At 54.6% G+C, this 22,513-nt stretch overlaps 2 protein-coding genes across 2 annotated transcripts in view; both read right to left on the bottom strand.

Annotated features, from left to right (window-relative positions):
- Positions 1-4,233: 4,233 nt before the first annotated feature.
- Positions 4,234-17,783, bottom strand: PLA2G4F (phospholipase A2 group IVF). Its single transcript, XM_008143223.3, has 20 exons — positions 17,673-17,783; positions 16,654-16,726; positions 15,922-16,058; positions 15,695-15,823; positions 15,263-15,303; positions 14,973-15,015; positions 14,433-14,499; positions 12,392-12,561; positions 12,160-12,273; positions 11,963-12,000; positions 11,597-11,732; positions 9,452-9,588; positions 8,991-9,213; positions 8,009-8,123; positions 7,668-7,805; positions 7,466-7,570; positions 6,348-6,536; positions 5,931-6,097; positions 4,976-5,162; positions 4,234-4,667 (listed from the first exon to the last, which is right to left on the bottom strand). Exons 1-20 carry the CDS (start codon positions 17,781-17,783, stop codon positions 4,447-4,449), a joined length of 2,541 nt encoding a protein of 846 aa, XP_008141445.2. The 3' UTR covers positions 4,234-4,446.
- Positions 17,784-19,480: 1,697 nt separating this feature from the next.
- VPS39 (VPS39 subunit of HOPS complex) overlaps positions 19,481-22,513 on the bottom strand; it is a 45,498-nt gene continuing 42,465 nt past the window's right edge. The window contains exon 25 of the mRNA XM_008143037.3: positions 19,481-21,471. Within this exon, the coding sequence (XP_008141259.1) occupies positions 21,396-21,471 (76 nt within the window). The 3' untranslated portion in view covers positions 19,481-21,395. The remainder of the gene's footprint in view (positions 21,472-22,513) is intronic.

Below are 22,513 nucleotides of genomic sequence, written 5' to 3'. Positions count from 1 at the left end.
AGAAACATCAGTGATGAGGGAGAATCATTGATCGGCTGCCTCCTGCACGTCCCCACACTGGGGATGGAGCCTGCAACCCGGGCATGTGCCCTGACGGAAGAACCGTGAGCTCCTGGTTCATAGGTCAATGCTCAACCACTGAGTCATGCCGGTTGGGCTTATATCTCGACTAGAGGCCCGGTGCACGAAATTCGTGCATGTATGGGGGTTGTCCCTCAGCCCAGCCTGTACCCTCACCAATCTGGGACCCCTCAAGGGATGTCTGACTGCCCGTTTAGGCCCGATCCCACCTAAACGGGCAGTCAGACATCCCTCTCACAATCCAGGACTGCTGGCTCCCAACTGCTCACCTGCCTGCCTTCCTGATTGCCCCTAACCACTTCTGCCTGCCAGCCTGATCACCCCCTAACCACTCTGCTGCCAGCCTGTTTGCCCCCAACTTCCCTCCTCTGCCAGCCTGGTCACCCCTAACTGCCCTCTCCTGCAGGGTTGATCACCTCCAACTTCCCTCCCTTGCAGGCCTGGTCCCTCTCAACTGCCCTCCCTTGCAGGCCGGGTGCCTCCCAACTGCCCTCTCCTGCTGGCCATCTTGTGGTGGCCATCTTGTGTCCACATGGGGGCAGGATCTTTGACCACATGGGGACAGACATATTGTGTGTTGGAGTGATGGTCAATCTGCAAATTACTCTTTTATTAGATAGGATAGAGGCCTGGTACAGGGGTGGGGGCCATCTGGTTTGCCCTGAAGGGTGTCCCGGATCAGGTGGGGGTTCCCTTGGGGCATGGGGCGGCCTGAGCGAGGGGCCTGTGGTGGTTTGCAGGCCGGCTACGCCCCCTGGCAACCCAAGCAGAGGCCCTGGTATCTGGAATTTATTTTCCTTCTACAATTGAAACTTTGTAGCCTGGAGCAGAGCCAAGCCTGGAGCTCCCTCTGAGGCCGGCAGCCATTTGGGGTTATAATTGAAACTTTGTTGCCTTAAGTGGGTGGGCCCTGCCAGGGTGTGTGGAAAGCTTTGCTTCCCCTGTTGCCGGTGGCAACCCTGGCCTGCTCTCTCAAGCTCCATTCTGCCGCCATTTGTTTGAATTTGTTTACCTTCTATAATTGAAACTTTGTAGCTTGAGTGGAGGCTTAGGCCTGGCAAGGGCAGGCGGAAAGCTTGGTTTCCTCTGTTACCTAGGAAACCTTGCTCTCTGTGGCTATAGCCATCTTGGTTTGGGTTAATTTGCATGCTCACTCTGATTGGATGATGGACATGGCTTGTGGGTGTGTCGGAGGTATGGTCAATTTGCATATTTGTCTATTATTAGGTATGATTATAGTGATGGTTACATGTGGATATAAATTTGTACACTTCATTCCTTCCTACCTCCCATCCCTCCCGCCCTTCTTTCCAACCACCCCCCTTTCTTTTTTCTGCAGAAGACTCTTCTGAATGCCTGGAGATGTGTCTGAAGAAGCCACATCTAAGGAGCAGGAGCCAAACTGGCCAGGACATCTTTGACCTCCCAACTTCTCACTCTCATTGGCTCCCACATTTAATCCTGGAGCTGTTTCCTCATTCTGTAGCGGAGATTACCCCTGCACCTGCTGACCAAGTTCTTGGCTATAGCACTGGACCAGCCTCCCCCGTCCTGACCTCCCAGCTTGTCTCATTGTCTTTTGAAACCTAATAGGAGCCAACATGGCTTTTCCTATGCGTCTGTGAGAATGAAGGCACCAACCAGCTCTGCACAAGCCCACATGCCTGCTTTCTTCACAAAACTTGCTGGCTTGGGAAGGCAAACTCCGGCTCCCACCACCCTGGGATGGTGATCACATAGTGAAGCAGAGACCTTGTTGTACACAACTTTTCATATACGTCTGCATTTTTCTTGGGAGAAGGCTTTCATGGGCTTTTCAAAAAGATCCAAACAGGTTAAGAACCACTGGAGAAGAATGTTACACACCTTTTCGTGGTTGGTAGGTAGTGATTCATCTCTTTAGACTGTAGGATCCCATTCATTTATTTGTCAAATATTTACTGAACACCTACTATGTGCCAGCTACTGCTCTAAGCACTGGGGATACAGCCGCAAACAAAACAGACACAAATTTCTGCCCTTGGGGAGGGTTTACTTTTTGGGGGTCAGAGACAGCCTGAGACTGTGTGAAGCATTAAATGAAACAGACTAAAGATTCTGAGTTTTGAGCCCTAGAAAGGTCTAAGAACTCTGTGAACTTTATGAGTTCAAGTCCTAAGACATCTATGAAGTTCTAAGTTATAAACTCTCTGGAGGTTCTAATAACGAGTTATTGATGATGGTGGGCGCAGCAGTGGTGATAACAGTTGCCATAACAGGAGCTCAGGGGCCAGCCTGGGGCTGCCCCAAAGGGAACTTCTTACTGCTGAGCTGAGAGGCAGGGGCGGTGTTGGCCTATGATGAGCAGCAATGGTGAGGAGGCAGGAGAGAACCAAGCTGTCCCCACCCCAGGCCAGCAAAAGCACTGGGCCTTCGAAGCCTGACTCCCTTAGTCCTCCAGCTCACGTCCAGCTGGAGGCTGGGGGTGCCAGGCCAGGCCAGGCCAGGCCAGGGACAGAAGTTAGGACCCAGCTGCCTTCTTCCCAATGGAAGCCAGAACTAGGGTCTTCTTCCCAGTCAGCACGTGTGTGGCTTCCTCGCATACTCGTAGGTGTCCTGATTGAAAGAGGAATGGTGACTTTGGTCATGGAGAGCATGCGTGTGAAGAGGAGGTGCAGCCGAAGAGCGCACTCCAGGTGGAGGGGGCAGTAGGAGCAATGCCAGCTGGGTCATGGAAGGGCCCCAGGCGGCCCAAGGGCAGGGCTGAGGAGAACGAGGCTGCGAGGCCGCAGGCCAGGGACCTGGAGAGCTCCCAGACCAAGCCTGGTCAGAGTGATCTCCTCTCCACAGACCTAAAATCTGCCCGTGCTGGAGAGGCTCCAGATATTTCGAGTGTCCCAGGTGAGTCAGGAGAAATGAGAAACAGGGGGAGAGAGATTGCCCAGATCATCGGCCGAGTCTGTGAAAGAGGCAGGAACCAACGCGCCTGAGTTCCCAGCCAGGCTCCCTCTACCACTGCACAGCCCCGGCCAACAGACAGCTGCTCTGCGGCCTGCCCTCACTAGGAACACGCACACACGTGCAGGGGCACATTCACTCTGCCCCCTGACACATGGATACGCCTCTAGACACACCCTGATGGGAATGGTGAGACTATTTGCATGGGTGGGAGCTGTACACATGACGAGGGAATGTGGCCCAAGTCTAAAAAGTGCAGTGTGAGTGATTAGCAGGGAGACAGTGTGCACACCCACCCGCTGGAGCCTGGCCAGGACTGGCCATCACCCCACGGCCTTCAGGAGGCTGAGCAGAGAAGGGCCGAGAGCAGTGAGGAGGGGTGGGGGTTAGCAAAAGGAAGGTTAGCAAAAAGGATGATGGAGCCCAGCAGCATAGCTCAGTGGTTGAGTGTCGACCTATAAACCAGGTCATGGTTTGATAGTCAGGACACATGCCCAGGTTACAGGCTTGATCGCCAGTGTGGGGCGTGCAAAAGGCAGCCAATCAATGATTCTCTCTCATCATTGATGTTTCCATTCTCTCCCCCTCTCCCTTCTTCTCTGAAATCAATAAAAATATATTTGGAAGAAAAAAAAAAGGATGATAAAGTTAGTGACCCAGACTGGCAACCCATGTGGTCCCCCTTTATTCTTGAAAGCACTCACACTGCACCCGGGAGCTGGGGACAGGGCAGGGGCTGGGGAGGAGAGGGGGTCAGGGATTGGGCCATATGTGTATTGGATGGAGGCCTCTTTGCTTTTAGCCTCAGTTTAAGGAGAGTAACCTGCACCTCAGCACTCACAGCTCCCATTTTGGGAGGGTCGGAGGCCCTTCTGCATGTGGGGTGGGCCCTGGGACTAGACCCGTGGTCGGCAAACTGTGGCTCGCGAGCCACATGCGGCTCTTTGGCCCCTTGAGTGTGGCTCTTCCACAAAATACCATGGCCTGGGCGAGTCTATTTTGAAGAAGTGGCGTTAGGAGAAGTTTAAGTTTAAAAAATTTGGCTCTCCAAAGAAATTTCAGTCGTTATACTGTTGATATTTGGCTCTGTTGACTAATGAGTTTGCCGACCACTGGTCTAGACTATTGCCTCGATCCCCTCTAAAACGAGCACCGCTCACTTCTGCCTCACATCCCCAAGAGCCCCCGAGAGACCTACTGCCCCATCTTCTCCAAGGAACACATAGGAGAAGGGCTCTGCCAAGTACACGCTGAAATCCTGTAGGAGCTTGTGGAGCCTGGTGGACCTTAAGGCAGGGAAGATCGGAAGATGGGAAGCAGAAGCCCCACAGAGCCCACTCCTCCCTCGACCAAGCCCTGGTCTGGAACCCCACAGTCTCTCCTGCACCTCAGTCCTTCGCTCCAGCCTAGGCCAGCCTCCAGCCCGGGTCAGCCTCCAGCCCGGGCCCCAGCCTGCCGCCGGTCCAGGGCCAGCTGGAGGGCCTGTTGGATGGTCTCCACGTTGTTCAGAACGTTGTATCGACTCAGGGCTACCAGCCGATCAAACTGCTCGGGCTCATAGGTGAAGTTCGTCATGCCATAGGGGGTGTCTGGCCCATTGATGTCAAAGTCCCCAAAGGCCTTCTCTTCGGCTGTTTGTCGCGCCACACCTGTGGGTTGGAAGAGGCGGAGAGACCAGGCTGGGCACTCTGTGACTAGGAGCTGCCAGCCCAGGAGGCCCCTCTTGCCCAGGACATCTGGCTGGTTTTTTGTGGGCTCTTCCTGGGCTCACATCTCTGCTCTCTTGCCCATCAGGAGGAGCTGAGCAGGTGCCAATGCTGAGGCCCAGGAAGCAATGGCCGGCTCGGGCCCTCCAGGGTACCCTGCTACCTTGTCAAGGGGATCCACTCTCAGAACAGCACCCCATCACCACCCCAGGGCTCTGTGGGCCAGACCCAGGCCCAGGGCTTCCCCTCACCTGGGGCCCGGTGTGTGCGGAAGGTTCGGTTGACAAGGGGGAAGTGCAGCACGATGGGCGAGCGGGGGTCCTCGGCCCTGGCAAACAGGTAGCACTCGCGGGGGTTCTCCAGATCCTCAGAGAGCACCTCGATTCTGGGGAAGGGGATGCCTCGGTCCAGGCAGTACTTCTCTGTCGTCTGTAAGACCTGGGCAGGAGGCAGACTTCTGACCTGCCTGCCCTCACCTGGACTCCCAGATCCAGTTTTCAAGGCCAGCTCTGCCTGCTACTAGCTGAGTGACTTCAAGCAGGTGACATAACCCTTCTGAGGCAGTTTCTTCATTTATAAAATAAAAATGAGAACAACTCTCTCGTGGGGTTGTTGAGCAGATTAACAATAATCACCAGCATTCCCGCTGCCATTCCTCCCTGGAACTGCCCGCTGCTTCCTTCTCTGACCCTCCCCGCTCCCTCTTAAGGGCTGATTTCAATTTCACGGGTTGAGACCGAATGATTACGGAAGGTCGTGTTGGATCCAAGAGGAGGAGGAGGGAGAGGAGGCCAAAGAGGGAAGAGCTGGCCCAGCAGGGTAACCAGGACCTGCATGCCGATGGTGAAAGCTGTCCACCACACCGGGTTTGAGAGACCCCTGAGGGGAACCTGATGGCTCTGTTGTTACCATAGTAACAAAGGGACAGCCAACCCAGACCAGGCCCTGATGGGAGCAAGGAATCAGGTACAGGCAGGGTTCAGAACAGGGGTCTTCTCTTCACTGGGATAGAAGACACCTGAGGACCCTCTTTGGACTCCTCTACTGACTCCCACTCCCTCCCATAACCTCAGCAGCCCTCTTCTCCAACTGGGAGGCCAGTGCACTCACAGTGGCGCCACCTGCAGGTCAGAACCCAGACCCTCCGCCAAGGGCCATCCCCAAACCCCAGTCAGGCGGCCCTAACAGAGGATCCCCACCCCTTACCTCAAAAGGGGCATCCAGGGAGTAGTCAAAAGACACAATGAGGTCCACCGCTCTCTGCGACAGCAAGATCAGCGGGAATGGAGAGTTGATGGCAAGGCCCCCATCCACCAGGCACAGGGAGTCCTGCATGGGAGTGAGCTGGTTGGGGAAGGCATCCGGGTGTGTGTCTGGACAGGGACAAATGCATGCTTTTCTTAGCAACCCTCTTCTCTTCCCGTCGGGAATACCCCTCTGTGGAGACCTCTGCTTCTGCCCTTCTCTCTGACAGCCACTCTGGCGTGTCCTACCCCAGTCCCATTCCCCCATCAGCCTCTGGATAGCAGGAGCCCACACCCCAACCCTGGGCCAAAGGACAGCGCTGGCCCCAGTGAGCCAGAGGCACAGGCGGCAGGAGGCCCCACCCAGAGCAGCACCCACCTTTCCAGGCCACGAACTCCCTGCTGGCCACATAGTCCTTGTGCAGACAGAGGCCACTGGTGAAGTTGAAGTTCTCCGCGGAGGTAAAGCGGGAAGTGAATATGTCCAGCACGGCCTGGGAGAAGGGCCCTTGGGGGGTGAAGAGCCTCGTTCGCAGCCTCGTGGGGTCTCGAAGCTTCTGGTGGTCGTCTAGGGAGGGTGGGATGGTGACGTGCAGTGAGAAGTGGTGCCAGCGGCTTTCATGGTGCAGGGGCACCCCTACTTCTCCTCCTGTCTCCCTTCCTCCTCTCCCCCACTTCCCAGGCCTCTGACCACTGTTCCTAGAACCCCCTCTAAATGCCTTTTCCCATGTTTTGAAAGTTGCCTGTGACATTGCATTTATTAAGTAATAAGTTATTTTCCACCCTTTTGAAAATAAAGTTGTATATACAATTTCCAGTCAGAATTTCATCCATTAAACACCTACTGAGCTGTTGCTACATGCCAGGCACTGGGTTAAGCACAAGGGATGCAAAGGTGACTGAGGCCTGGCCCTCGGGGCTCACACCTTCTTAGGGGAGAGTCATATAAAGAGAGAACGAGTCCTAACAACGTCCTGAGGTAGGGACAATGATGGGGCAGCCATGTAGTCTTGCAGGGGCCTTGGTGGTCGCACCCTCACCAGCCTGGAGGGATGACATGGACAGAAGAAACTCCCTGACAAAAGGATGGCTCAGCTGACTCTTAAGAGTTGAGCAAAAGTCATTCCGGGGAGAAAGGTGGAAAAGATATTCCTCGAAGCAGGGAGCTCGTAGGCCATTTAAGGAGCCCTGAGGTGTGTGGGCAGAGCATCAGCCAGATGCCCAGTGGTCCGGGGCCGAGTTGACCTATTGGGAGCTCAAGCAGAGAATGCAGAGGTGTAGTCTGATTACAAAGCACCCACGGCTCCCACTGGGTCCCCTGACATGGGCCCTAGCCCCACCCACACGGCCTCTGCAGAGAAGTCGGCCCCGCAGGACTTCTCTGAACCCAGTGGGATAGCCAGTCCCTCACCATCCTCTCCCTCGTTCTCTATGCCTCTGCCAGGACCCTATTGCTGGAAAGAATTGGGGGGAGGGGGATCAGGTGTGAACCCTCACCTGTGACGTTCACACTGCCTCGGTGCCAGTCCAGGAAGCCGAGGCTGAAGCCCCCCGTCTGGAAGATCTCATCCAGGTTGGCTGCAAAGGCGCTGCCCCACATACCTAAAGACACAGGCAGGCCCAGGCCCTCACAGCTCTGCACCCACATCAGGGCTGGGCCGGGACCTGCCCTGTCCCCAGCCCTCCAGCTTAGACTCACCCTGTAGGTAGCAGATCCGGGGCTCTGGCCAGAGCTTCAGCAGTCGCCCCATGAAGAACTCTGAGCCGTAGAGCTTGGTGGGAACATAAGCCCCATATTTGGGGAAGCCGACCTCGTGGGGGGTAAACTCGCACCACTCTGGGGATCCAGAGTAAAGGTAATGTCACCAGGGCTTCCCACCAGGACCCCAGTGTTCCCTCTGGCCATTGTGACTGAGCAAGAGTCTTTGCCTTGCCAAGAGTGGGAGGCAGCAACCCCACTGTGCTCCAAGGCTCCGCCTGTACCCTGACAGCCTGGCCTTGGACACACTCCGGCCAACCATCACCGCCACACCCAGGCACCTGCAAAGTCGTCCCCGCTGACATTGGTGCGGACGTTGACACTGGCGTAGATGGGATAAGGGTTCTGGCTGCGGCTGAGGGCCTCCTGCTGGTCAGACAGCTTGGCGGGGTTTTCCTGGGCCGGAAAGAAGGGAAGCTGATTGGCTTTTCCCATCCCAATGGCAGGCAGGATGTGGCCAGCCCACAAAACTGGTTGCCAAGGCCAGTGGTCTAAGGGGCAGGCTTTAGGCTGCAGCAGAGGCAGGCTTCTGTGGGTTTTGTGCAGTTCCAGGGGCACTGGGAACACCCCTCCCCTTCTTTCCCATTCAGGAAAGTGTATCAAAACCAGCGAGAGTCAGAGCGCCATTTTTAAAGGAATCACTGAAAATCTAGTCTACCTTCTTTAAAAAGTAAATCACCAGAAAACACGAATCCTTTGGAAATTAGAAACGACGTGTGATACACATCCATCACTAAGAACCACACACTAGTGGGCCACGCCCCCTGGCTGAGACCCTCACTCAGCTCTGAATCGCTCCTCTCCCAGGGCATTCTGGGCTTGCAGTCCCAGGAGAAACCACCAGGTGGCGAAAGTCATGGCATCTTGGCCAATGGGTGAGAGCGGTGTTCTGCCTCAGCTGCAGGTTGGAATCACTTGGAACACTTTGAAAACACTCTTGTGCGAGGCGCTGGGCCCCAGACCAATCAGAATCAGTGTCTCCAGAAGCGGGGCTCAGGCATGCGGTGTTTTTGAAAAGCTGCACAAGTGATTCTGACCTGAGAACTGCAGACCAGCCTCTCCCCGCCCAGGGTTAGGAGCCAGGAAAGATGAAGGGGTGCAGCCCCCACAGGGAGCTCACTCTTTGTCCCCAGGGAGCTCAGACCTAAGGGGTAGCTTTGCAAATCTCAGATTTTCTTAGCCTAGCGGCTAAGGTGGAAGTAAGTGCTGCAGGGGCAGAGGTGGAAAGGAGCTATGCTTACGTGTTACCTGCCCTTCTCTTACCTCCTGGTACAGGAAATATTCAATGAGGAGGCCCCAGAGGTCAACGAGGGAGATGCTATGGCTGCTGCTTTCCAGGTTCTTCAGTTCCTCAGCATAGTACTGTAGGCGCTCCGTGGATACCGCTCCCTTCTTACTGCTGCAGACCCGAGCCCGGGCCTGCTCAGTGGGGCCCTGCAAGGCCGCCTGGGACCAAGCTGGGTCCTTAAAGAGTGTGGAGATGCACCTGGGCATGGAGGGAATTCAGGGCAGTTAGGGGCAGGGAGCACAGCAGGTGTCTATGAGTGACCCCTCCTCCTCCATCACTTGTACCCACTGCCCTGAATCACCCACTCTTGCCCCTCTTGACCCCCTTGGAGGCAGCCTTCCCCACCCCACTCCAGGGACTCCACCACATCACCAGGCCACACCCCTGCCCCTTCAGAGCTCTCCTTCCCTCTGTACCCTGCCCCCACCTCACTTACCAGGTAGACCCAGAGACCCCACTCAAGTAGGTCACAGTGTCCAGGAGATTGAGCTCCTGCAACCCTGCCAGGCTGCCGTACAGGGAAGACATGGCACGGGTTCCGCCTCCAGAGCCCAGCACAGCCACCACAGGCACCTGGGTACAGAATGAGCAAGATAACAACATCGACTACCACTGCCCTTTCTATATTGCTGCCTATAGTATCAGCCTTGATCCGCACATTATCACCTCACTGAGTCCTCACAGAAACCCAAGGAGATCCCCATTTCTCAGATGAGGGAACTGCACAGTTAGGAAGGGATGGGCCCGTTATCCGAAGCAGTACGGCTCCAGAGATGGCTCTTAACCACGACACCATGTAAGGATGCACCTGTGAGGCATATTGGATTCACCCAAAACAGCTAAAGCGGGGTTTCTCAGTGTTGTCACCACTGATGGCTGTGGACCAGATCATTCTTGGTTGTGAGGAGCTGTCCTGTGTGCTGTAGGATGGCCTTTACCCAGTAGATGCCAGTATATAGACTCCTCTCCTCTCCCCCAGTTGTGACAATAAAACATGTCCCCTGTGTGAGGTGAGAGGGGCTGGAATTGCCCCCAGTTGAGACCCACTACACTAAAATGACAGAAAACACCAAGCAGCCTGGACCTGCCCCAACATCAGAGGTGTCTGTGGGATCAGACTGCAAGTTCTTTGGTTGCTCAGCTTTTTTTTCCATGAATGTTTTCCACCCACGATTTTTGGTTCCTTTCCTTGTCCTCCTTTATTTTTCTCTGAAAAAAAAACAAAAAAAAACCACCTCCCTGGCCACTTTCAACAAGGGCCGCACCCCTGGATGAGACAGAGCTCCCTGTACACAGGTCTGTGCCCTCGTGCCCTCCTTACCTTCTACCTACAGAATGGAGAGTGCAGAGCAGGCATTACCCAAACAATCCCGGCTTGCTCAGCTTGTCAGCCCTGGGCACGGGCTTGTCTCCCGAGTTCTCTTGCAGCCAGGAAAATGCCACCAACTTGTTCCTGGTTTACCACAGGCCTCGCCTCAGCACCGCCTTTCCTCCTGTCTACTGTTTTGGACTGAATTGTGTTCCTGCCCTTCTCCCCCCAACTCCCCCCACCGCCCCCCAACTCCCAATTCAAACATTGAAGCCCAGTGTGGCTATTGAGGAGAGAATAACAGGGGGAAATTAATGGGGTCTCTTCTCAGCCTTACTGCTAAATTATTCACAGAACCTGAAGCTTGAGGAAAACTTTTAACTTGCCCAGAACTCTTCAGTCCTGCATTTGACGCTACACAGATTACCATCAGTACAGTACCCACAGTGCCTGGACTCCAGTCAAATGTAAGACCTCCTCAAAGACAACTTCCACACGACCAGATCGCCTGGTGCCGGCGTGACCACCTGAACTCCATTATCATCCATCGTAATGGGCCAATCAAATAGCTAAGAGTGCAAGGCCCCTTTCTCTCTTGAGATTCAGTTACATCACAACAATAAATGATTTTTCTTTGTTTCTTAGAACATTTCTAGATTTATTCCTAATTATGTTTCCAGTTTCTAAGACCCTTGAATAAATCTCCATCTTTTATTTCTAGCCAGAGCCTTCTCTTTTTTATTACATGTGACACTGTCTTTGGAGAAAGGGCCTATAGGGAGGTGACACAGGTTATGTGAGGGCATAAGGGCGGGGCCCTAATCTAATAGGACCAGTGTCTTTGTAAGAGGGAGAGATGGAGCTCTCCAGCCATGCCCAGGCACAGAGGAAAGGCGTGTGAGGCCATAGCAAGAAGGTGGCCATCTACGAGTCAGGAAGAAAGGCATCACCAGAAACCAACCCTGATGGCACCTTGATCTTGAACTTCCAGCCTCCAGTTGAGAAAATAAATGTTTGTGTTTAAGCCCCCAGTCCGTGGTGTTCTGCTATGGCTGCCAAGCTGACTGCTCACCTCCCTGGGCCAGGGCTGTTCGGCCCTCATTACATATGGGGTCCTGACTTTTCCAATCAGCTGCGATGAACAGGTCTCCCCCTCCCTCCTCTGCTCCCCATGCTTCCTCCAGGTGTCCTGTCAGGCCTTAGCTACACAGTCCTCTCAAGGGAAGAGATTGGATTTGGTTCTCATGACGCTAGGCCTCCTCCATTCCATACCTGGTCACTGGCGGGAGCCTGGCTCAATCCCAGCACCTGCTGCAGGGCCTTGGATACGATCGGCTTCCTCTTGTCCAGAAACTCTCGTTCCCCGTCACAGAGGTCAAAGCCAAGGCGCAGGTCAAGGTCCCCAGAGCTGTCACAGTGGGGTGGGGTGGGGTGGGGTGGGGTGGGTGCTGGATGACTGTTCAGTGGAGGAGAGCCTCGACCAAGCCGAGTCTTCACAGGCGCAGACCCACACTCCATGGGACCCCTCAGAAAGATCCCATCGGAACTTGACACGCCCCCTCCCCCCTCCCCCCTCTGCTGAGCGGAGCAGGCAGGAGAGCCCTCACTCTTCCTGCCCAGCCCCAGGGCCTTCCTCACCTCATTTCTGCCTTCACCCTCAGAGGCACCTCCTGGCCCTGAAAGAGACAACATCTGTCCCTGAGCACACGGGTGGGTTCTCCCACCTGCAGCCCCTGCTGCTCTGGTAACTCTGGCCCAGATGTCACCTCCTCTCAGGCCCCTGGCCCAGACTACTTTTGGTGATCACAAAGCAGGACACCCAGGTGCAGCCTTACCTTCCCCACAGCCACCAAGCGCTGTTTCTCCTGACCTAGGGCCAGAGAGGAGAGCAGGATGCCCCCCGCGCCCAGATTGCTGGTCTGAGCCTCCAGCTCAGCACTCGGGTCGCTCTGCAGAGAAGAAAACAGCATGGAGCCCCCAGAGTGAAGGACACGGGCGCTCTGCAGCCCTGGGGTGCTGCTCCAGCACCCTGACCATCTGCCTCTTCCAGGCTCTGGGCTCACTCACCTGCAGGACCGTGAGCTTCTCCCCCACCTCCACCTGCAACCTGGAGCGAAGCACTGGATTCACATGGAAGGTAAAGGTGTCTGGGGGGTGAGCCTCCACAGGAGGCTGCAGGGGCAAGAGCTGTGGTTTCTCGTAGGCCCCGGGCACTGCCAGACGAATCTGCCTAGAGCCTGGGAGCAGAGGGCCCGGGTGAGTGAGTGAGATCAGAGGGTGGGGTGTGTGTGTGTGTGTGTGTGTGTGTGTGTGATGGCAGCACTACTAGTAGCAGCTTCCCTTTTCTTCCCCTTGGAAACACTCTCGGGCACTGTGACCCATAGCAGAGGCATCATGGAGGACAGACACTCAGGGAACCTATGAAGTGCCCTGGTCAGAACTGGGCACCTGGGGAGGGTGGGAAACAATGCCTGAGAAAGGGGAAGGCAGGGAGGGGAGGGCCCCTGCCCAGAGCTAATGGGGCTGATGATTTTGAGATTATTATACTAAGTATGTAAACTATCATTCCACAAAAACTGCATTGTAATTATCATATATTAATCATTACATTAATTACCAGTTTCCAACTAGTAGTTCCCCTCTCTCTTGCCCCCATTCAACCTCTGTGCTCATCGCCTTGGGGGAGATTTGTGGCCAGGCCGCAATTTTCTCAGTCCTTTGTTTCCAAAGTGTAAGATCTTGGGAGAACACAGAAGGCTAGCCGAGGAGGTAAAAGAAGGAAGTGGGTTCCTGGGCACAGAGAGAATAGGTGGCTGGGAGAGGCAGGGGGCGTGAGGCCAGGAGAGAGGCCTGCAGCCCAGGAGCAGCAGGGCCGCCTGTTCCTAGCAGCGTTCTGGGGGAGAGGCAAGACCTCAGAGAGAAATGGCTGAGCATGACACCCAGGCAGCCTTACAGAGGAGGCCCAGACCCCACACACCTCAGGAGCAGAGGTCCACGCGGAATGCCGCTCCCTGTGCACACTCCTGGGCAGTAAATGAGACTTGGAGACTTGGTCTGACCCAGGGGGGAGGAATTAGAGAAATAAGAAAAGTACATTCCTTCACACCGTGGTTATGGACTGGTATTGATAGCATGAGCTGTTCACAGTGAGAAACAGCTGATCTGGTGGAGAAAGCAGATGCCCTGAGCATGTTGACCTGCATTTGGTCCTGGCTCCACCACTCACTGGCTGTGTGGCCTTAAGCAAGTTCCTTCTTTGAGCCTCAGTCTCATGAATTAAAAGAGGAAAATGATTATACCTACTTTACAGGGTTGTTATGAGGATTAAACAATAAAACATGTATCAAATGTTTAGCACAATGTCTGACTCATAATGAGTGCTGGATGTTACTCAGGTGGGGACCCATCCTGGAGGCTGACTGGCGGCCTCTCAGCCTTGGAAGGGACCTTAGCTGTCACACAGCCTCTGTTCCTCCCCATCGGCCCCCCTCCTGAGAGACTGCCTCTGTGGCAGATGCGTGGGTGTGCCCAGCTCTTCACTCTGGAATTCTCACTCTTTACCAGGTGACTTCAGTTCCTCCCACTGAGAGGCTGACTAAATTCCCTGCCCTCCACCTTTAGGGTCAGTGTTGGGACTTGTTTTGACAACTTAATGTTAGTGGCCATGACGTGACCGAAGGCTTGAAAAGCACTTGCACAACGGGGCTTGTGTCTTTGCCCCAAGAACCTCTGTGCTCATGACCTTGGGGGAGAGGAAATTTGTGGCCCACTGGACACATGGTACAGAGCCAGGTCACTCCCGCCCAGCCCAGCTCAGATCAACACCAGCTGACCACTAGATGTGTGAGCTAAATACGTGCTTCCTGCTGTCTGCCACTGAGATTTGAGGGAGTTTTAATAGAGAGTAGTTGGACTGATACAAACGCTATGCTTGAATACTTCCAGGGACAAGCATTCACTACTTCCAGAAGCAATCCGTTTCATCTTTGGTCAGCTTTAAGCGGTGAAAATTAAAATCTTTCTGCCCAGACCCATCTTCTTGAAATCAGCAGCCCCTCAACTCCCCAAGAGAGAGAAGGGAAGACTCAAGGCCACTGGCCAGACTCACCATACTTTTGATGTGGAGCTGTCTCATCATTTCCAACGGTGCCTTGGATTTTCAGACAGGGCTGAGCCTGAGGAAAGCAGAGGCCCATGGGAGACAGACAGACACATCACCCTACACAGGGCCTGGACCAAGAGGGGGAAGGGAAGGGGAGGTATCTGGGGCTGTGTCCAGGTAGCAATCTTCCCAGCCAATGCCTTGTAGGCAGGGATCTTCTATAGCAGCCCCACTCCTAGGACTCAGAGGAAATGGCCCCTGGCAGGAAAGGGGGAGGAGGTGAGGGCCCCTGATTGAGGCTCCTTCAGTTGCAGGAGACAGGGTTCCGAGTTGAGTGATGTGCTGTGCACAGGTAGGAACGCTGTCCACTCAGCTGTGAGGCAGCTTCTTTCCCCTTGTTGCTGGAGATGCCTACCCAGCACACCTCCACTCTGAGGAGGGGTCGAGTGGTCTTCAGAGAGGCAAGCGGGTACGATGGGCTGGATCGTGGACTCCTCAATGGCTCCCAGCCCTGGACAGCCCCAAGCTGGTGTCTCCCCTACTTACCACCAGGACTCCATTGGTGATGACTTCAGATGCAGGCACCTGACTGCAAAGGATGGTGGGCTCATTGGATATCTGGGCCCCTCAAGGTGGCTGTTACTATAATAATGTGACCAAAGCAGTTGGGAAGCATGGCAGGGTTCGGGGATAGGGTGTTGGCCAACACTCAAATTCGCCTTGAGACCAAGACATCCCCTCTCAGGCCAGGCCAGCACAGGACCTGGTGACTGGCAGCTAGGAGCTGTCTGTGACTTCAGAGTAAATGGGAGGACATAGGCTCCACTTGGACTCACCTGTTCTCCAAAACAAACTCCACCTGCAGCTCTTGTGAATCCTAATGGAGGGAGCAAGGAAGCACCAGTTTTCAAAGAGCTCCGAAAGCTTCAGGGAGTGTCCCTACCCCCAGCCCAGGGACTAGAAGAGGAGCCGTGTGTGGCTTCTCTGGGACAGGAAGGATACTGGCAACTCCAGGAGAAGCTTCATCCATTGAACACTGTGCGGATGCTGTTCTAGACGCTGAGGATTCAGCAATGATCAAGATAAAGTGCTCTGCCCTCAAGGAGCTCACATGTAGACTCTACTCAGGGAAGAATTATTTGAGGGACCCCCTGGTAGGATCAGTAGTGCAGGATCGAGGGTCTGTCTTGGAGACCTGGTCTCTGCTGACCGACTGGGCGTCCTCTCCCTGAGCTCAGCTCACTGCTGGCACAGGTGGGACAGCTCACCTGTTGGTTGAGTCGGAAGGTGTGTTTGTGGGGTTGACCAGGCTTGAGGCTCTTCAGGTCAAACAGCAGCAGGGAGAGTTCACTGCTGCCCAGGACGTCCTTGTCACAGAGGGTGAGCTCCAGGACATTCTGGATTCAGGGCAGGCAGAACGTGGGAGCCTGAGGCAGGGCAGGCACCCTGAAGGAGCCCTCTCCCCCCACCACCCCGGCCACTCGCTGGCTCTCACCTTCACAGCGCCATGGATCTGGTAGTGGAAGGTCTCATTCCACTCAGGGTCACTGCAGTTGTCTATCACCTTTGTCTGGGCGCGGGTGGGAGATGCCGTGGGCAGCCACAGTTGCACGTAGCAGTCAGCTTTGGACACTGCGGGGACGGGGAAGGAGTCCTAGCTTTAAGTTCCTATTGCTGAAAAGGTTGCCTGGAGGAGGCTGGTGTGGGAGGAAGGAGCAGAGCCAGGAGAGGAGGCTGCCCAGGTGGCAGGGTGGGGTGGGAGATGGAGGGAGAGCCCTCATCCTTGACTCCGCTCCACAGTTACACCTCTCATTCAACTGAATGGAAATCCCGCCATGGCCAGTTGGAAAGATCACATGGCAGCGCAGACCACTGCACAACTAATTCCCAGAAAGGACTTGATTCAGGTGACAAACTCCCCTGCCGGTGTGAGCGTTGACCTGGAGAGTTCTGGCAAGAGCAGGTGTCACACTCTCCCAGGCTGTCACCGCTCTACTTGCGAGGCTCAGGGAGGAGTCAGGGTCTGCACAGTGCTCCCCTCCAGCTCCTACCTGCCAGCTCTGGGGCTGTGGCCTGAGCTCCCTCACCTCCCTCCACAGTCAGCACCAGCCCTCTGCCCACTCCACACACACACACACACACACTCACTTCAGGCCAGCCCCTGCTGAGCTCTGCAGAGGCCGCGGGGAAAGGAAGAGGAGAAAAGGTGGAATTGAAGGTCACTCACGCAGGTCTTTGCCCTGGATATTTCTGGCCCTCAGCACCTTCACCTGGAGGTCATAGTATGGGTGGGTTTCCCGCTGAAACAACAGAACTCGGGGACTCAGTTCCAAGGAGCCAGGTGTGGGGCTTGACCTCCCAGAAGTGCTGCTGTTTCCCTCTCATCACAGAGCAGCGGCCTGGCCCAGGATCACGGGGACCTGGAAGGCCATGGCAGGGCAGGCACTGGAAGTGCAACATGTTGGTAACAAGCCTGGACCTTGGAATCAGTCAGGCTGGCCTCAAACCTAAGCTCCACCATGGACTAGCTGGATGGCCTTGGGCAAGTTGTTTTATTTCTGTACGCTTCAGGTCTCCCATCTATAAAACGGGGGTTATGATGATTATCTCATAGGGTTGTGGTGAGTTTTCAATAAGAAGTCATGTGAAGTGCTGGCCTAAGTGCTTAATACCTGTAGCCATTTTTGCTAATTATTCGTTATCATGCACCACACACCTGCACTCCCCTCAGACCACAGTGCCGCTGCTGTAGCTGGAGAGGTGCAGTGAGGTGCTTAAGGAGATTAAATATTAGGAGAAAATGTGATCAATCCCACCCACTAGCTCCCTGACAAAGGCTGAATGGCCCTAGGAGGCGGGGCAGGTGAAGGGAAACCAAAAATCACTCGGCTGGTGCAGGTTAGACGAGTTGCTAAGGAGACTGCAGCTTGGGCTCAGGAGAGAGAGCAACAGACTGCAACTCCTTGGAGTGAGTCTATCTCAAAACCCAACAACCAGACTAGGGCCTTCCGGGCAAAACCCAGCCAAAGTGTCGCATGCCCTAGCCCTCCATTCCTAATTGAGGGGATTATTTTCAAGAGCCAAGGTGTTGGCCAACCTCTCTAATTTAAACTCCCCCAGGTTGTCTGGAGTAAATTGGTCCCACCCAGATCAAAACCCAGTCACTGGGCTGGCCTGTCTTCACGGGGGACTGCACTCCTAGGACCCCTCCAGTCCACATTTCCCAGGGAAGAGCAGGTACTTTACCCGGCAGTGACTCCATTGAGGTCCCTTCTTCTCTCTTTTTCGCAGCAACACTACCCCCAGGAGAGGCAGCCCCTGGCTTGCCAGCCCCCTGGGCCAGAGCGCCCAGAGCATGGCCAGGCAGCCCACTTCCCAGCAAGAAGCCGTCTGCTTCCCAGAGCCACCTTCCTTGCTTCTGCATACAATCACTGTTAGCTCAGGTCGGACAGGTAGCACTGGGGTGGGGAGGGCCCTGGGGCTGGAGGCGGGGTTTGACAGGCTCCAGGAAGTGACCAATTTCATTAGGCAGGAGGCAATCTGGTTCCCAATCCAGACCCTGGTTACCACTGGGCTGCTTATGTAAAATAGATACCTGAGCCCCACCCCACCACTCCCCATGATTTGATTTGATGAGGGAACAGCTGCCAGGAGGTGCTGCGTCAGGAGGCCAGTCTCCTCTATCAGAAAAAGCCTAAAACCAATACCTTCAAGTTCCTGGTTCAGTGTTTCATTTGACTCCAAGGTATTTCTAATCTCTCCTGGCCTCCCTCATTTGCTCTCCAAAGAGAGGCAGCTCTGTGCAGGACCTGCACCACGCCTTAGAACCAAAGGTGATGAGGGCCCACCCTTATCCTGAAGACATTGACAATCTCATGACTCCCTGTGGCTTCTGCCCAGGCTCTCTTCCTGGATCAGTGGAAATACCTAGCTGGTCCAGGTTAGAGGAAGGGTATCAGTAAGGGCAGGTAAAAAGCAGGCCTGCCAGTCCTTAAACTACTGGAGATAAAGGCTTTAAGGTCCTCTGTTGACCAACATAAACCTTAGGCTACAGAGGTATGTGATATCCCCTTTTCTGTGGGCTTGACCATCCAGGTGGCCAAGACAAGGCACAGCTCCAGGAGAAAGCATCTCTGGGCAGTGAGCTGTTGGAAGAGACATGTTCCTCAACCCAGACCCAGTCATATCCATCCACTCCTCTCCCCAAAGCCTGAGGTGGAGGAGGTGGAGACTGTGAAAAACAAACATCTAAAAGAGGTGATTCAACTTTAAAACAAACCCTGTAGGCAAATTCAGACCAGAAACTCCCAGGACCTCAAGGGGAGGGACTGTTTCTAATCAATTTGGAGCATGAAGCCAAGACCTGTGCTGGGGTCTCAGGAATGCTAGAGCCCAACCCCCATGGTGACCTGTAGGGCAGCATGTAGAAGGCCCGGATCCACAGAGGAGCCTTGGGGGGCGGCGGGGAGGGGGGTGTGTGAAGCAAGCCGGCCTGGTGCACAGATAGCCTGATAGACTCGAGTGCTTTCTGGGCTGTACCACTCTTCTGGGTTCATCTGGCCATGCCTCAGCCAAGGTATGCCTCTTAGTTCCAGATGTTTTTCATTCCCAGAGAAAGCTCGGAATGGCCACAGAAGGCTGGAGTGGGGGAATAAAGGATCGAATGGCCTTTTTGGAACTGGCCAAAGTGGACCAACACGTCTCCACTTCTCAAACATCACTGTGTCTGTCCATCCTGCCAATTCCATAGCTTCCATGGCCTTCCCAGCCATTCTGAGCTGCAGGAAGAGGCATGAAGCCCTGGGATTCACTAGGTTCCAGTGTCCAGCAGACTGTGATGCTGGAAACGTTCCCCATCGGTGCTGTCGATCCATCTGCTGCTCTGCGGTGTGGACGGCACAGATCGAGACACAGAACAGATGGGTTACACTGACCTTTCTCCATAGTCACTAATGGGCTTACTCTTCTCAATTCTTAGCTAAATTATGATCTCCATTATTTTCATCAAACTCCACAGGAAGGGGGCGAAAAAAGAGACCCAAATAGGCTTGGTCAGTTACTTTATGATGTTTATTACGCGAGACCTTCATCAGTCCTCACTACAGAGCTTTCACTGCCAGCCTTTCCCACACCACCGCAGAGGGCACAGTCTAGGGAAGGAAGACTGGAATCCGGGAAAACTGGGCCGTTTAAGTATCCAGCAGGGGAGAAAGCACACATTCTTCGTTCTAGTGCTTCAAACCGATGTGCCACACAAGTAGTGGGAATGGAAGACACAGCAACAGCAGACCTGGAGGCAGGGCTCAGTGGTGGGGACAGTTCCTGCCGCCATGGAGGGCAGGCCTGCCGACGTCCCTGCTGCTCCTGGAGGACTAACAGCCAGGGCAGCACTGCTTCCTGGGGGCGGGTGTGACCAGTTGGGACGGTGGCGCTTGTGAAGTGCTGCTCGGCCTCCAAAACCCGAGCAGAATCCCCCATCTCTGTGAAGGTGCCACCGGCACTCGCTGTTCCTTCAGACCCTCCGCAGAGCACGTGCTGGGAGAAGCCTAGTCTACAACACAGCAAGTCGGTCTGCAGCACAGGCCCCGAACAGCACAGTGGCAAAGGACAGACCCCTGCGGGGGTCAGTGTTGGGCCCCGCCACTCACTCTCACTACCATTTCAGACACCGCTAAACCCCAGGGAGGACAGGGTGCAGACCCCGCTCCCGCGTGTCCTCCGCCTGCAGTGCTAGACACTCCTGGTGCCTCTGGGAGCCAGGGTCTCCCCCCACACAAGTGCTCAGCGGGTCTGGTGGTGAGATAGTTCATACACCCAGGTGCTGCCGCTCCTGCCGTCTGCAGCACTCTCGCAGTCCCCAAGCACCTCACAAGTATGTCTGACACCACGTCACTGTCAGTGCCTGATCGGGTCATTCCTGTGTGTACCTGATATCCCAGTGCAGCCCTCCAACCTCTGCAAAACCAGCTGGAGAATGGTGGCCAGGCCATGCTGAAAGTGGGTCACACCGGCTGGAAAGAGAGAGGCGCCCAAGCACAGAGCGCGCGCTCACAAAGACTAAGCTAACCCGCCTGGATGGCTGGTGGGTGAAACAGAAGCAGGAGCCTCTGCCGGTGGCAGCCTAAGAGGTCACACACCCTGTGCGGTGCTGTCCATCCTTAGAGCTTCCGCCACACTCGGCCCTCAGGGAGGTGCACAGGCCTTTCCTAGGCCGAGAACGACGCGCTGCTCAGCTTCCAGGCAGAGCGTCCAGTCCAAGGAGGATCTATTCACTACACACCTGACAGCCAACTATCAAGGAAGCCCTGGAAAGTGGACTTCCCCTTGCTTCTCACCCTGCCTTGCTTACATATGTTACTCCTGGTGTCGGGAAAGTGGGCAAGAGAGGGGAGCCGTGAGGGGAGATACAAAAGAAAAGGAGACTGGGAATGAAGACAGGAGTGGGCGGCTCCCGGGGGCACGGCACGGTGACCATGGAGAAGGGACTGTCGTGACCTAGAGGAGGAGTGTCTGGCCTTGGCAGGCGGAGGAGCCCTGGTTTGCTCTCTTCTCACGGACTCCGGCAGCCATGCTAAGGGCTCCTTGTGAAGTCCTGCATGCGGCTTGATGGAAAACTGAATAAACACTGGGGTTGCAAAAGCTGGAGGCAGTTTCCTGATTCAGGTGATTGGTATGCAAAGGCAAGACGGTGCCCATCACCTCCTCCTCCAGTCCAAGCAGGTGTTAAGTTCTCTGGAACTGCCTGCAACATCCTGGTTTACGAAGTTTATCTAATCTTTTTCTATTAAAAAGCTGACGACACCAGACCACAAGTCTGATTAGTTCAGAGATGCTCCGGGGCGCAAGGGAGCCAATAGTGTCCAAATGGGAGACACCTGTGGTGGCAGCAGCCCGATTCCTAAGGCGGTGCCTGCTTCCCTCTCTGGGGTGGCCAAGCTGTCCATCCGCTGAGTCCTGGGCACGCTGAGCTCAGGTGTCCGCCGGGTTTACCTCTTTGGAACAGAAGTAGTGCACGACCACTCCATTGGGGTATCTCGCAAATGCGCTGCAGGGAAGACAAATGGCTTGGGAGTGACTGCCTACAGAGACCGCTTCTTACCTAGGACGGGCACTTACCCGGGAGCCGTCCCAGCAGCAGCCCTCCCTCACCACAAGAGCAGCCTGCCCCAGTGTCTCTGGATTTACATAGCCATCATCTCTGTCCAATAACTGAACAGAGGATGAGGCCCACGGAGTTCGAGTACATGAATGTTCTTGTTAATCACCAACGTGAAACGTGAGTGAAAAGGCCCGCGCACCGGCCTGGCTCGGCACCGGCTTACTGAGAGGCAGGGATGCTCTTCAGAACAATTCAGGCTAATTCTCACAAAGGACAGAGTTAGGTCTTTCCAAAAAAAAAGAATTCTTCCATGTAAGGAAAAGGACAAATAACTCTCCTTTGAGGGAAAGGGGATCGACTAGAGCAGTGGTTCTCAACCTTCCTAATGCCGCGACCCTTTAACCTTTTGCACTCGGATGTCGAGTGTGACTCGACACGGTTAGCATTAGAATAAAGGAATCAAGAAAAAAGCAAGCGAGTGCAAAGGGTTAATACAGTTCCTCATGTTGTGGTGACCCCCAACCATAAAATTATTTTCGTTGCGACTTCATAACTGTAATTTTGCTACTGTTAATGAATCGTAATGTAAATATCTGTGTTTTCCGATGGTCTTAGGCGACCCTGCTAGCGGTTCTCGAACCACCTAAGACCACCGGAAAACACAGATATTTACATTACGATTCATTAACAGTAGCAAAATTACAGTTATGAAGTCGCAACGAAAATAATCTTATGGTTGGGGGTCACCACAACATGAGGAACTGCATTAAAGGGTCGCGGCATTAGAAAGGTTGAGAACCACTGGACTAGAGTATATGCCTTAAAACAGTATGATCCTGGCTCATGATTTTACTCAAATCATGAGGCAGCAGGCTGAAAGATCTTTTTCTTCCTTCAAAGGTGCATCCCTAAAAGATAAGGACCTCCTCCCCATGTACAACTCTCACATACCCACTGGCTACATCCCAATTTCTAGCTGCCAGAGGGG

Source organism: Eptesicus fuscus, chromosome 5 (assembly GCF_027574615.1).
Source record: "Eptesicus fuscus isolate TK198812 chromosome 5, DD_ASM_mEF_20220401, whole genome shotgun sequence".
Lineage (NCBI taxonomy): Eukaryota > Metazoa > Chordata > Mammalia > Chiroptera > Vespertilionidae > Eptesicus > Eptesicus fuscus.
This window is presented reverse-complemented; position numbering and strand designations above follow the sequence as displayed.

Excerpts from the sequence above, each read along its gene's own strand:
- PLA2G4F (XM_008143223.3), bottom strand. The coding sequence starts at position 17,783 with ATGCTCTGGGCGCTCTGGCCCAGGGGGCTGGCAAGCCAGGGGCTGCCT. Across the intron at positions 16,059-16,653 it reads TATCCAGGGCAAAGACCTGC|TGTCCAAAGCTGACTGCTAC; the intron begins GTGAGTGACCTT and ends CCGTCCCCGCAG. Across the intron at positions 12,001-12,159 it reads GCTTGGTGGCTGTGGGGAAG|GGCCAGGAGGTGCCTCTGAG; the intron begins GTAAGGCTGCAC and ends TGTCTCTTTCAG.